Consider the following 15,791-nt stretch of genomic DNA (forward strand, 5'->3'; position numbering starts at 1 on the left):
AAACTCAGTTTCTTTCTTTGACTGAATCTGAGACCCACAATCCACTGCTGCTTTCTTCTCTTCCTCAGTGGCATGTGGATCTGGAGTAAACAATTTATGTATTTAGTTAGCATGTTCTACAACTAGCAAAAGTTCAATCAAGTGTTAATAAATAAGGGATTTTCTATCAACTTTAGATGTATGGTCTCTTTTTACTGTATTCAACTTGTATATCCAGATTACTGTAGAACGGTTATGTGCATTATACATACAATTTATGCTCAGCACAATCTATCAAATATCCAGTGATTGTGTGTTCTGAATTCATATACAGTCCTCCTCCTACCCGTTTCCTGTTGCAGAAATGGCCTTTTTTTTCCCACAGGTTTGACCTAATTACCTTTTTTGGTTTTTTAATTTCATATGACTGCAGTTTTAACGTCTGTGTTCTTGTATTCAGGACTTGCCATGTATCAGTTACTTTTTGTCCTACTCTTGTGTTGTTTGGTTGCCTCTTTTTCCATATAGAATATCCAGATTGGTGACCTTTATAATACATGCTTTTTCCTCCGTTAGTACCATTTTAGCTTGAGAAGGCCTTTTCAGTGTCCTTGCTTCCTCTTGAAAACACTGTCATTACATACAGCTGCTGCCACTTTCCTTTCCACTGATGAAGTTGGTTGCATTTGCTCATGGCTCTGTAATCAAACGCTCTTGACTAAAATCAGCTAAAATGTACTTGGAGATAGAGGCCTCTAAAATGCCCTCAGAAGAGAAGATGTATCATTTGTTACTGCTTGTTCTCTGGACTTCTCATGTAGCTCATCCTGCAGCCAGCAGTGGCTCCCCCTGCTTTTGCTTCCCGTGGCTGTGGCCTGTTCCTTTGTTCCCGCTGGAGTGGATTGCACCGACCCATTCATCCTCGGTGAATCCTGGACCACGGGCTGGAGCAGAGTGAACATATGCACTGCTGCTCTGGTCTCCTCCCATTCTGCACTGCTCCAAATTGCTATACTGGGTGATGGGCAATGCCATATGTGCATGGGCCATATGGTGTTTTCTCCTCAATCTACAGTTGCCTTGTTCTTCATACACTGTAATACTTTGCTATATGTATATAAGTTCAGTTTGTCTTTTGGGAGCTGTTTTTGTTTGCTGGGGTTAGAGGCACGTACGTACTTGGGAAACCTAATTTTGCAATAAACAGTTATTGGTAGTAAAGGATATGAGATAATGCTCTGGATTAAACTGAAGATAGCTGTTAAAAGTGTTTAAATGATGTCTATCTTTACTGTTAAGGAATCAAGCAATGTAACTTGTAATTTTTATTAACATCAGTATGGGGAATGAAACCTGGAAAACACACATCCCAAAGAGTTTTTATGAGCACCTAATTTTGCTTTTGTTCAGGGAGACGCATGTCAAATACATGCCAATTAGGAGTTTTGCAGCAACTTGACTGCTAACTTGAGGTCTGTGTCTGTAGCCACGTTCTGCATTCTTTGAATTCATCTTGGTATAATATTTTTAAATATTTCAAACAGCAGATGTGCATTGCTTATAGATTTGTGTAAATGTTGGTGCAGTGTGTACAAAATACATCTCCCATACAATGATCTGTTGACATTATTCTCTGTTGCTTAGCTTCAGACACTAAAGTCATGACATGTGCTGCTGTTTGGAGGATGCCGAAGGAATTGGAATCAGGCAGTCATGAATCCCCTGATGATTCATCAAGCAACACTCAAACCCTGGAGCTACTCTGTCACCTTGACAACACAGCCCATGGCAATATGGCCTGGTAGGATTCTGCATATTTTATACTTGTAGCAAAAGCCTAAAGGATAGACCCATGCTGTTAGTTTTGTGCAGATTTATATTGTAGAAACTATGCTATGCACTTTAAAAGTGTTCCATCTTAAAAAAAAAAGTATAAATTGAATTTTTAGTCCCAGATGTTTCATAGATTAAAAACATTTATTAAAATCCTGCAAACACATATGGAGTAATAGCCTGTGTACTGTTTGAATGTGTTCTTCCCCACCTGCCCCCATCTAAAGTCTTTGTTGCACAAAGGTATAATACTTAGAATTTGAATCTTTTGGAATATAAATTTGATGTTGCACATAAGTTTTTCTTTTTTAGTCTTCACTCAACTGATTTAGCGTAAGCGTGAGTAGTTTATTGTTTCATAAGGATAAGAATTCATTATGTTACATGGTGCCTATGTAACTACTCTTTATCTGTTGTATAAGTCAAGACAAGGAGAGCTGCAGTACAGCAGAGGTTATTACGGAGGTTTATTTCCCTTTCTGTTATTTAAGAGGAAGTTGCAGATACACAATGGACAAATGTAAGTTTGGTGCTTTATGGATGTGGATATATGACATGTTCCCACTGCTTCCTGACCAGATGCAGGACATATAATAAGTTTTGAGCATCCATTTCTAGCCACAGATGTCTAGTTTGAGCCTTGCAGATTAAATTTTAACCAAAGAAAAAGGGTAAATTGAAGGTACTATTTATTAGGCAGGTCTTGAAAAGATAGGACATATGACTACATTCAAAAATGCATAGATGACTTTTTTCTAAGATACAGGTTTTCTGAGTGTTAAATTCCTTCATAGTATCATCCTTTAATTCTTTGCTACATAGTTTGAGTACTCCTCCTTGTAATTATATTATTATTTTATTTCACTTTTTATTGTGGACACTTTTTGATAATTAATATTCCAAGTTAAATTGGAGAGGTTTTGTTGTTTATTTTACTCTTTTAAGCTTTGTGCCTTTTGTCTTACAATTTTCCATAATCAGTTTCTATCTGATGGTGGAATGCCAGAACTTTGTATGGTAGCCAGATCACTAAAGGAGGAATAGGAGGCATATCACTGCTTTTTATTAGGATGTGAATTATATGAATGCCCAGAATTTTTTTTCTCTAATAACAGCCTATAACAAGCTCATACACAGTTTTCAGTCATCTGCTATGTGATTTTGTTCAGTACTTAGTGCTTACAAATAATCTACTGCTATTTAATGCCCTTTACCTATGTGCATGTGTATATATGTATGCATAGAGATTTGAAAATGTTCAGTGTTACAGAGAGATAAAAGGTGTAAACAGAATGCTTGGCATTAGTACTCCTCACATCATTTCAGGCAAGCAACAGCTGAGTTAGAGGACCTTGTTTGAGAAGAGACTTTTCTTTTCCTGTCTCTTTCATATTAGACACAACTCATAAATGAGCAAATTACACCTTAAGTGCTTAGAAAAAAACATGAAGCCATTAGACACTGAGAGTTCAGTTGCTGTTAGAACCAAACAGAAATCAGAAAAACAATTTTCCTCAATGCAAAGTGTAAAGACTTCTCAAACCACAATGTAAGACCAGTGTCTGGAGTACACAACCACTATGAGACCAGTGGTGGTCTAGCACCATATACCTGCACTAAGAAGGATCTGTTATTTGCCTTGCTATTAGAGCATACATACCCTTTATGTTTTGCCTAGAAAACCGCAGGTTGAATGCTGGACCCAAGTTTAGTGTGACCACATGCACTTTAAGGGGGTTGCTTAATCTACAGCATGCCATAGAGCAGTGTGAATGCAGCCGTGAATGATTGAATACAGGCTTCAATTTTTAAGTTAATTTTGACTATTATTAGTCAGAATGCATGCTAAAACATATTAAATAAAAAACTGGGATTCTCTCATATCTTTATATGCTGGGCCTGGAAAAGTGGGCAGAGTTGCCAGTACAGTCTAGAGGTGCAGTGTGTAATTTTGATGTCAACCTTTGTGATAGTGTCTCCAGATAGCAGCTTGTAGGAAGATATTTTTTGTGTGTCTTGGTATCCATTGCACAGACGCTTCATGATGGATCTGGTTGAAGATGATAAGTAATAGAGTTTTGATGGTAAATCGGGGAAAGAAGCAAAACTATCTTGAACATGCAGCTGGTTATGTATTCTAGCATCTACCACCCTCCTCAGGACTTTATTTGCTTGTAGTGTTGCTCATGTTTACCCTGCTCTACTTCCTTCCTTATCATGCTTTTTTCAAGGTAAGTCTGGTAGCTGGAATTTGCCTCATCGATTTTGTTTCTAGTATCATGCACTAAGAAACACAAACGGAGAAGTTTTTTCCAGGTTTCGTGTGTCAGGTATTGGTTTTGTTCAACTCTGTACTGATGTTAAGATCTGATTCTGCATTTTTTTACCTTTATCTCATCTCCTTTATGGAATTCTGTGCTCCAATTTCTCTGAAATTTCTTACTAAAAACCAACAGAGACATGTTTAATACCAATTCACCTTTGTGAACCAAGACCAAAAGAGGGTTTTCAATCAATTGTGACTAAAATCATAAACATTGCTGGTGTGTGACTGAACACGGTGCTCTGCCTGCACAAGATTTATTGAAATAATTTTCTAGTCTTGAGAAAATATTTGGCAAAAATCTAATATCCAGGACAATACAGACAAGTGAAAAAGAAATTTGCTTTTCTACAGTTCCATTTTATCTGGATTGCATGAGTTACTGTGTTTAAAAATTAAGCATAACCTTTCATTTTTAGTTCCTGAGATTGTTTACTGACTCCAAGCTTTGTATTTGGGACTCATCAGCATTTTTACTCCAGCTCTTGTATGGCATAAAGAGAAAATTAAACAGATGCTTAAATTAGGCCAATAAGTAGGCCTGTTAGTTGTTGTGTTTGATTCTGGCCTAAGATTTTTCTATCCTCTGCCTGTTGTTTCTCATGTAAGCCAAAATGGATGGATTTCAAATGCAAAAATACTGGGTGAATTACTTTCAGTGTGGAAAACCCCAGATACACACAGAAATTCATGTGTTTAAAAAGAAAAAAAAAAGTCTCTTCAATAAATTCCTTCTGTAGGTAAGTATATATATTCATACAGAGTTAAACCTGTATAACAGTAAGCATGTTGATCTATACAATGTTGTAAGATTCAACTAAAGGAATTAGCCGCTGGATATCTTACAAGAAGCGGTACTGTCCAAAGTACTGTCTAGTACACAGGAGAGGCCAAGGAAACGGGACAGCAGTTAATGAGATTTTGATTATTCCTCTGGGTGCATCTTGGAGGAATCCCCAGAACTCTTGTCTGTTAAACCCCTGAAGACTTGTATTTTAGTATTTAGAACAGTAACCTCCTGTTCTACTTCTCTCTGTTTTGCTGCAGACTTTTTTGGTAGTAGACTTGACAGGATAGTCCTTGGAGAAAGAAGATACTTCAGGCCATAAGAGAAAGTATAATCTGTGAGATCTTGAATTCATAACACAGCAGGGAGTTTCTCTTGAATCTGCTGGAAGCGGGCTTGCCTCTCAACGCTTAGCATCCTACTTTTTGCTTCCCAAAGATATAAAATAGGCAGATATAAAATAGGGTAGATCCTGTTCAGTACTAAGGTATGTATTTCAAAAGAGAGGGGAAAAATTGAAGTAAGTTGAATTATGATCTATGGAGTACATGTGGAATAAAATGAAAATAAATAAGGGGAAACTGTTAGATGAACAGTGAAATACGACTGTAAAGGGAAAATGAATGGAGGTTACAGAGACAATATAAGTGGAGGCTCAATTCTGAGAAGCCTGAAAGGTGAGAAAAAAAGAATTCATTTTTTATATAGAAAACAGCTGCTAAAAATTTGTTTGAAAGGGATGAATATGTTAGTAATAATGATAGATTTCTTCATTAGGCTGCTCTACTAGCTCAGGTTGATGATTTTTTTTTTTTTTTTTTTTGTGTATCCCACTCAATCAATCCTAGATATGAACATGCAAATATTAACATATCTAAGAGAATGTAGAGAGGAAGAGAAATTATAAATTCTTTAGAGTCGCAGATGTTTCAAGAACTCCAGGATGTTTATCACTAAAATATTAAATTAGAACTTTGAATTCACAAAGAAGAAAGCTGTTATAAATGAGCTATTCCCACAGATTTGAAATACTTAGATTTTATTTGGCATTTCAGTGAAGGTCTCCAAATAGAGTACAGAGAAGTACCATCTCTTCCTTGGCCATACACAGTACAAATCAACCTCATTAAGGTTGTCTTTTTACACAAGTACAAAATTCGCTCTTACAGTCCTTTCAACTTCAGTAGAGATTTAATATATAACATTTTATTGCCTCATCATGCTCATTCAATTGATGCACACAGTCACCTGATCGAAGTTAGGCTCACTCATAATTGATGCCCTGAAGACAGATGACAGAAATGCAGTAGTGTTTTACTCACTTTTTTTGGCCTTTAAATTTATTTAAAAAGCCACAAAAGGTCACAAAAAACAAACCATCCCAAAACATTTTCAAGTAAAAACACCAAGAAGTAAGAGAATATGAAACTCAAAAGTGAAAATGGTGTTTTTAATAGCTGTATCACTTTCATGTGTTATTCAGGTATCACTTCTCTTTCCTGTCATGATGATAGTAATGTTCCTTCTTCTATAGTATCTCTCTGTAGGCTTCAGGATATATGTGTAAAAGTTCTACCTTAGGGTTTAATTTAAAAAAAATAGTTAAAAATAATTCAATACTCTGTACCTAATGAATATAAACCTGAAAGTAACAATACTTTTAGAAGGATCGTATGGTCTTGAATATATGGAACAGTAACTGTTAGATAGGTTTTATAGCAAAGATATGTAATAAATGCAATTGTAAGTTTTTTAACCTTATCTTATTTTAACACTTCATATGTCCCACTACCAGAAATACAATTGTGAGGACAGAGCTCCCTCTGGTATTTGTATAAAAGTTTTTTGAGAGTGTTAGGACTGTCAGTTGCATATTCTGGTGTATAAACTGAACTCTGCATTTTTGGGTGGGGGAGTGAGGGGGGCTGGGTTTTGACAGCTGCCCAGCAGATATTAATTGTATCTTCACATGATTCACAAAATTTCAGAGCTATCTGAAATTGTTAGCATTTAAGAGTAATTCTTCCACACTTGGTTCATTCCATATATTCCATCAGCCACTTCTGATATTACAGTAAGTATAGAGACAATTTTTTGAACTAACTTAGTAAGTGACAACTTTCACTGGGAATGTATCTTAACAGCTTATCAATACTGATAATGTCCTTTATATTTGATCCTTTCTAAATTGGTAAAAGTTTAAACTGTATTTATATCTCTGCTCTCTTCATAATTCCGTGTGATCTTGAATTCTTAACAGGATTTAGGTCTCTTGAATCTTTGATTTGTGTTTATTGTAAACAAAATAATTTATTATATATAAATACAAATGTTCAGTGTTCAACTATTAGCTGTCTTTCTTACATTTTCTTACATTTAAAGTATGTCTAGAACCAGCAGAGGAATTTTGAACACTCATTTTCTCATTTTCATTCCCTTGAATGTTTGTGGTAATTTTGAGTGGTTAGTATTGTGCAATTTTAAAACTTTAAACTCTTCAACGTAATCACTTTTTCTAGGGAATGTGATTCATTAATTGGCTACTGAAATAATATAACTTTGTATTATATGCCCTGTTTATTATGTTAGATTTTAATCAGAATTTATTTGACTCTACTTATGTAAAGTGGAGGGAAACTTAGTCAAGCTAAAATTTGACACTGAAGCACTAAAGGGAAAAATATTTATTTATTTAGTTTTGTGAACTTACTATATGTATTCAGTTAAATTATAACTTCTAATAAGTTAAACAGATTCCATGTGCTTGAATGAAAATTAGTTTTTATGAGGTTTTTGCAGTTGTTTGTGTTTAGTTTGAATTTATAAATCATGATACAGAAAATAGTGCAGAAATTGTGTTACTCTACAACTAAAAACAAAAAAAGGGGTTGAAGAGTACTATTTCACTTTTCTGTCCCAACTTGAACATAGTTTAGTTTCTGTTCTCACCATGCTGTTACATTCCCCAGTTTTACAGCTAAATTACTTGAGATTTTTCCCCACTGAAAGAAAATCGAGCTATTTTTAAAAGGGGTTTTCTTCCTCTTTGTAATGTCACTTAAGCTATTCATACCACTAAAAAATTGAGGTTGAAGTCTGCCTCAACTGATTTTGCCAGTGAGATAGATACTTCTGTTTATTCTACTAATATTCTGTTTATGATAATAGTTTTATGTTCAGTCTTACTGAATTGCTTAAAATGTTAGTGGGGAATTTAAAGAAAAACAATGTTGCAGAACTGTGAAAAAATCAGTTATGCAGGAAAAATTTAAATGTTCATGAGGAACTAACTGAACAGGTGCCCCTGTTTTCTTGGTATCAGACTCCAGTTTGCTCTCCAACACCCCATTAAGTATTTATTATTTAAAATATTTATCCTTTAGAGTAGAATTCTTTCCAGCACAATATTCTGGGATGACTATAGATGTAGCAATGTTGCTGCTGGCACTTGCGTACATAGTAGTTAAAAATTCAGGGTTTTGAAATGTCTCTTGGATGTTTATTGGATGAAAAAATTGACCCTTGTACATTTGTGATTAAGTGTATCTATTTGGTAAAATGTCTGTGAGACCTGAAGGGGTGCCCTGCAGCCTCCCACACTCCATCCATCCCAGTGTTCAGGCTCGGGCAATGGTGATGGAGAGGTAAGTTAGGGAGACCACATTAGTTACAGTCCCAGCTACTTTTTGCAGTCTCTTCACCTCAAATTCCCCCAGAATTAACAGTTTCTGGATTAGAGGTGTTAGAGGGCACATCTATGCTAGGTCTGTGTAAACTTTAGCATTTGGTTCTTCTGAACAGGAGGAGTGGTGATTTTCTTCAACTATCAATGCAGATCTAGGCAACCTAGATCATCTTAGGCACATGTTTTAAATCACTGGAGAAATATTCTGCTTTGTTAGGTATTATTCCCATGACCAACCACGCAGTTTGCTGCAAACAGCATAAATTAGTATGGATATGCTATATCCATATTTCCATCTTTGAAAAGTCCCTTATGAAAATAGTCAAATTGTCCCTCTCAAAAGTAGATATTTGTTTTCTTTAAAGTAAGTCTGCAGAGATTGTTTTTGATCACTCCAGCTGTTTTGCAAATATATTTGTTTCAGCCCTTAATTTTTGCCTTAGTACATGGAAAAAAAAATTTGTCATTCTAAAGCCTCCAGAGGCTGGGCAAGAGTTTTACAAAACTGTGTGCTTTTCTGACAGACACTGATACTATGAAAATGTTTTGCTTAGGCCTACCACCTTACTTGGTCTACAGACAAGCCAGTTGCATGTTTCTTTCCTGACCTGTCGAATATCCATAATATTAATTTTGGGGTTTTTTTAAAGCCCTGTTCAAGCAACAGAATAAAAATAGTGTCTGTGGCAGCAGCTACTCCATGGATAGTGTGTTGTAGAGACCTACACAATGGTAATTTAATGAAAAAAAATTCAAAAGAGAGTGATTTTTCTGGGGCATCTCCTTGTTTGGATGCTTTTTTATTTGTTTGTAAAGCAGTTTAATTTTTCTGAATGTAATATTAATGCAAGAGTCACAATAAAGCCCAGTTATCTTTGGGATTCTTGTCCAAAATAACCCTTCATGTCTTAATTCTCATTGCTCAGCAGCTTTTTAGCTAAAATGTTCACCTTACTGTCTAGATTTTTTTGGGAAGCTCTGGTTCTCATTTTAATGCATCTTGAATTGGACTCTGAATTAAATCTCAATGTCTGAGAATTTTGAGATGAACTGTAACTTGTGATCCCTGCAGCAGACTTCAGTACACTATAAAATAGCCAGAACTGATTGCATTCAGAAATGTGGCTGTTTTGCAGAGCACTCGGGTGGGTAACAAGATCGTGAGTTCCAGGCTGGTTTTGGTCTGATCTCCTGTCTCGTAGAATTAATGTCCTGATTATCTGATAAGCAAGAGTGATCTTTAAATTGGAATCGTAGTGCAAAGAAGGAACAATATTTATGTTCTTAATGTGTGAATTTTTCTGGTGGGCTACGTGGAAGCTGCAGGATGGTCTGCTGAGTTACCAAATGTATGGGTATATTTTCCATTTTTCAATGCATGAGTTTTCAGTCTAGCAAAATTTTTCCAGTTATAGAAAGGTAGTTGCCACTTCTGTAATTGCAGTTAAGCAGTAGTTAATGCATGCTGTGTCTGACACTTGTGGCTTAACTGCAGTTCATGTCAATGAAAGTGTTTCTATATTGCTTTTTTTCTTCCTCAGTCTATAATGGAGGACTTTGAATTGTTCATTTGTAAAAGTTCTGTACATTTATTGATAAAGGTGATAACTATCTTTTCTGTATAGGAGAAGATAATGGGTCCTTTCATGTGTGCATTTGAGTGACTATATTAAATACTCTTATTTTCTGCTAAGGTAATGTTCTCTGTAGGATTTAATTTTATTTTTTATACTTAAAACTAGTAGCTGCAAACTTAATTGAAGCATCCTGAATCATACAACAAAATAGCGTAAAATACAACATATATAATTACTTGTCTTCTGTTTATAGAGTATTTAAAGAGCAACCGTGAAGTTGCCACTCAGTTTCTGAGTAGCAACTGTGAATTTGATGGCTCTCTTGTCCATTTCTGAAAACTGTAAGCGTCAGCAACTTTTGGCACACTGAGGAAAATGGTACTTGCCTGGTTTATTTGTTTTCCTTTTTAGACATTATCACCATTTCTGCTATGCTGAAAACTGTTCTAAATGAAAACTTCAGTTTCTCTAAAATTTGTATCTTGCTTCAGAAGTAACTTTTTCTTTTCACTCGCCAATAATTCCTGCCCACCTGTTCTCCATAGTATTTCATGTTTGACATTCAGTCATGAGTACAGAACATAGCTGAACATATTACAAAGAGTGATTTGAGTAGCCTCTACTTAAGATTAGAAAATCTGAATGAATGATCACCAGAACAACACCCATAAATGAAAAATTAAATAGAGGTAAAATGGGCATCCCACAAGGATCGAGTGAATGTTGGAGAGGCCTTTTATTGCAAGGTATGTCAGCTCAGTTAGAATTGGCTTCAATTAGTACACTCTATTCAGCTGGAAAAGTTCTTTTACCTTGAAGTTCAGTGATGCTTAAAGATGTGGAATTTCTTCTACCTTCGAAAACATCAAAGCAATTGTTTTCAATCTAGCTTTTGCAACTAAAAATTGAGTGATTCATGTAGGAAAGGTGCAGATATATCAACAGGCATAAAAAATACTGATCTCTGGCTAAAAGGACTCTTAAAGGGTGGTTAAGTGGTCAAACCAGATTTCATTGTAATTAAAAATATATCTACATAGATCAATATGTAGATATACAACCAAATACCATTTATATTTTCAGCAATATGTAAGTAAATAATGGACTTAAATATGGTCAGAATCAATTTGAAGATTTATTAGTTATCTGTTCAGCCATCCTGATAGCTTTCAATTTCACATTGGAAAACCAGGTTGTGGAAGGTTAGTTGTGATCACATGCAGGTTATAGTGTGTTAATTTTCTTTATCCTGTTATATGTTTTCATAAGATATTTTCATCTATTTGAAGGATTGAATTGATGTATCTGTGCAGTACAACTACATGAAATTCTGAAATACACATGGCAGTGCCAGTTGGTTTCTTAATACTGTTACAGGCAAAATGTAGTTGAGCATGTAATTGAAACTGCATGTCATTTTTATTATTAACACTCGTTTTTAATTGCTTCTAAGTTTTTTCCAAGTTGTACCATACTTTTCAAAAGTGTGTATTGTTGAATAAGATTGGCAATACTACAGACAAAACAGCCAAATTTAAAATAAATCATAGAATTGTTCTAGTACCATGTTCTTGGTAAAACAAATTTAAAAATGTGATTGTAGCTTAATGTACTAAATGTAGTGATTTTGTCCTAATACAAGAAAACTCACTACAAATAGGCTTTTATAGGTAGGTAATTTTCATGGATTGACAACACAATAAGGGATGCTGGTCATGCTTCCAGCAGAATATAGGTGCAGAAGTTAGTCCTTTCTTTATTCTGTGGCATTGCCTTACAGAAAAGTTCAGTGGGTAAGGAGTCAGCCAATGCACCCTTTCAGTTATAGTTCCAGACTTTTCTTTGCAAAACAGCAAACAGGTGTAGTCATCTGCCTTGTGTATCTGATGCTTGTTTTACTAAAAGTGCAAAATAAAAACTGATGAGACTGTTTACACAAGGAGCAAGAGTAATTGGAGAGGAAGGTATCAGCTGAGAATAACTGAGTTTTGTTGTATTAATGGCGTGAAAAAAGATACTTTGTCACTTCTTTCTCTTACCTGCAACTTCCTATTTTCTTTTCCTTATGTTTTATAGCATAAGATGAAGATCAGATGAAGTTCCATCACTTGGGGAACTTCGAGTGATGTAACTTCATCTGATCAGCCAGATCATATCCAGTGTCAGCCAGATTATACCCAGTGTTTTAGAAATATAGGAGTAAAGCAAAATCTGGGATAAAATAGAAGCATGCATAGTGTGTAGAGCAAGGTTAGGAAGGTTGCTAGTGGCTGCCTAATGTTGGGCTTAGTTACCCAAGGCTGCATCTATTTGTGCAACCTTCTTTCATCTATTTCCTCTGTTACAATCCAAATTAACACACAAGAGCAAGAAAAACTAAATCTCTATGGATAAAATTGATCAAACCCAGAAAGGTTTGAAATATACCTCAAAACTTGATTAAACCAGGTTAGATGTTGGTGCCAAAACACTTGATGTATTTTATTTAATAGTAAAAGAGGCAAAGATAAAACAAGTTAAATAGAAAGAAAGATAAAAGAAAGAAAAGAAAGAAATAGAAAAAGAGATGTGCAGGGGGTGGGAGGCAGAGAGTAATGGGGGTGAGGTAGAAAGATCAGCCTTCTGAGGGTCCCAGTGACATTGCATGGCTCCCCTCCATCTGGCTTCTTGGTGGCGGGGGTCCTCCACTACCCACTACCACCACAAAGCAATGACATGCAATGGATTAAAAAATGTTTATATTATTGAGGTGGAACGCCCATGTGTCTCCCCTTGGGAGGGCAGGTTTGATGTTGTCCCTTGCAACACTGTGGGTCTGTTGCATCATGTTGCAGTGCTCTGCTGCAGGGTATGGAGAGCCTTTTGGGGGACCATGACACCCCCTTCACCTTTCCCAGGGTGAAGGGACCCCACAGCTGAGCTCTGCACAGCAGAGGATGGGCATTCAATGCCTCTCACCAAAGTTTTGCTCACCATACACCCAGAGCCTCTCTCCCCCACCCTTTGGTGTGAAGGTCTGTGTGAGCCTGGCAGCTGGCAGCCCTGGGCTGTGGTCTTGTCCCTGAAGGTGCTAAGCTTGATCCTTCTGGAAATGAGTTCTTCCCCAGCCCAGGCCTGAGTCACTTTATCTTATCTCCATCAACGTGAAGCCCAAGGCCCCATTCAGGGTTTGAGTGGTTTTCTCTGCAGCTTTTATACAGTTTTGCTGTAATAGGCAAAAGTCTTTACTGAAGATGTTTAAACCATAAATTAGAAAAATTCAGTCTCCAACCATCCAGTTACTGAATTGGTTCACACAAAAAGCAAAACAAACTTGTGATTAGTCCACGAGAAGTAAGAAACTTGTGAGAAGTTCATGACTAGAAAACTTGTGTCTAGTCATGCACTTCTGATAAACTTGAAGCAGTGGGACTTCAACAAGGCTCTGAAGATGAAAACAGCATCTCAAATGCTTTTAGATAGCTGAAGGTTCAGTCTTAAAATGAAAAAAGTTTCTCCATTAACCTATTGATACTAAAATTGTGATCTCTACCTTCAGGTATATTGTTACTCTTCAGATTATTGGGAGGTTGCAAAACTTGGTTACAAAAGTGTTACAAAATTAGAAAAATAGAAGCTGATTCTCGTAAAATGAGAGTATTCTTTCAATCCTACTGTTACCTTCTGCAAGTTTATTAGGGCTAGAGTGAATGTAGTTAGGGTGTGAACTACCCATACTGACTGGCTGAAATATGCTGCTTTTCATAGATAGAATAAGAGAGGAGGACTGATTTCTTGCATTCCTTCCTGCATAGCATGAAGTGAATCACAGGTTAAAAGTATATGCTGATTAAGTCATGATGACAGTTGCAGAGTTGAATCAAAACTAAGGCTTATGATTTTTGGTGCACCTTCAGAAAGGATGTGTAACACTCTATATGAACAACCCTGAGGTTTCAGACTAAAGCCTTCTAAAATTAGTGTACATCAAGAACTCTGGTTGTATTTCCGTGTATGCAGAATGACTGCTACAAATTGCTAGTTAATGGCAGATTTTTGACTTAAAATATGTGATGGATTTCATCTAAAAGAAACCAGAAGGAATATGGTTTAACATATTTTGATATGGATTAGATCCACAGAATTAAAATGGCCTTCTGCTTCAATTAATGGATTTTAATGTTGGGTTATTTTGTTATTTATTTTGTTTATCTCTTTCTGTTTTACAGTGTTATGTGGGAGCCGATGGGAGATGGTAAAAAGATTATTTCACTGGCTGATAACAACATATTATTGTGGGATTTGCAGGAAAGTTCAGCCAAAGCTGTGGTAAGAAATTTTCTTTTAACAAAAGATGCTATACTTGAATATACTCCAAACATCAACATTCCTTAGCCTAGAATTTCCTATCTTTTGCTAATCTTTTGACTATTCCTTCAGAAGTATCTTGTTGCCTAATGTAGGTGGAAGAAATGAATATTCTACCACCGTCTTAAATAAGAGTGTTTAAGAGTAATATTTTAGTATCTGTTGCTAGTGGGTAAATGTTTTCTTTGTTCTAGAGTTCCCCTTACTGTCCTACTGCTTTTATAGTGAGTAATCTAGAATAAAGTAGTGCTGATTTGGTGAATGTCTACGAGTGGAAAAACCAATAATCAGTAAAGCCAAAGGTTACTGAATTCAGATAGTGGTGTAGTAACTCCTGTTGGTTAATGCCATGCAGCCCTTTATTAAATTTACAACTCTTGATTGTGTAAGCATAATATAAGTTTCTCTATTTGCTATGTAATGCTTTGAATTTTCAATGTTAGTTTAATTTAGTAATATACAGTTAATTCAGTTTATTTCACTTATTGTTAAAAATGTCTTAGGAACATAGATAAAAAAGTGTCATTGGCATAGATTTCTGTCTGATTATGCTATATCATAAAATGTATATGGAAAACTTTGAATCATTCTGTATAGTCATTTAGATCAGTGTCTGAGCTTCTAAGTGTATACTCCTTATGTCAGGGACATTACTATTCACTTGATCTGTTGTCATTTTTAACTCTTCAGGTCAGGGTTAATTTTTTCCTGGATGCTGCAGAATAAGTTTTTTCAATTTAGTCAAGACACTGTGTCCATAAACTCTTCCCTGTTTATACCACCTAACTGCATACAAATAGATGATAATATAATATAATATAATATAATATAATATAATATAATATAATATAATATAATATAATATAATATAATATAATATAATATAATATAATATAATATAATATAATAATTTTATTTTAATACTCTATGCTTATAAATAAGCCCTTGGGGTTCCTTCTCTAGATGAGAAACTTCAGCTCTTTTTTTCATCTGCAACTTCAAAAGGTGTTATGTTTCCTTCCAAAGCTTCAAATTAGTGTTTGTTTTTATCAAATTGATGTTGAGAGTTTCTGACAGCTTACCTCCAGGAGCTTGTCTGTGGCATTGTATCCCCTGGATTTGCATTGCACCTGCATTAGTCAGTATTTCTTTCCTAATATCTGCATAATACACAAACCTTTCTGCAATATTGAAAAACTACTTTGGGGTTGGTACTGCTTCCATGCTATGAGTCCTCGTGTTTCCTTGAAGTACTGAGAT

At 35.5% G+C, this 15,791-nt stretch overlaps 1 protein-coding gene across 4 annotated transcripts in view; it reads left to right on the forward strand.

The window, feature by feature from the left end:
• The window catches only part of EIPR1 (EARP complex and GARP complex interacting protein 1), a 74,172-nt gene that overhangs the window by 33,671 nt on the left and 24,710 nt on the right, over positions 1–15,791 (forward strand). For all 4 annotated transcript variants that reach the window (XM_085574554.1, XM_085574555.1, XM_021551202.4 and 1 more), the window contains 2 exons: positions 1,624–1,780; positions 14,393–14,492. In XM_085574554.1, coding sequence (XP_085430680.1) covers positions 1,624–1,780; positions 14,393–14,492 — 257 coding nt within the window. The remainder of the gene's footprint in view (positions 1–1,623; positions 1,781–14,392; positions 14,493–15,791) is intronic.

This window comes from Lonchura striata, chromosome 3 (genome assembly GCF_050655825.1).
Source record: "Lonchura striata isolate lonStrDom1 chromosome 3, ASM5065582v1, whole genome shotgun sequence".
Classification (NCBI taxonomy): Eukaryota; Metazoa; Chordata; class Aves; order Passeriformes; family Estrildidae; genus Lonchura; species Lonchura striata.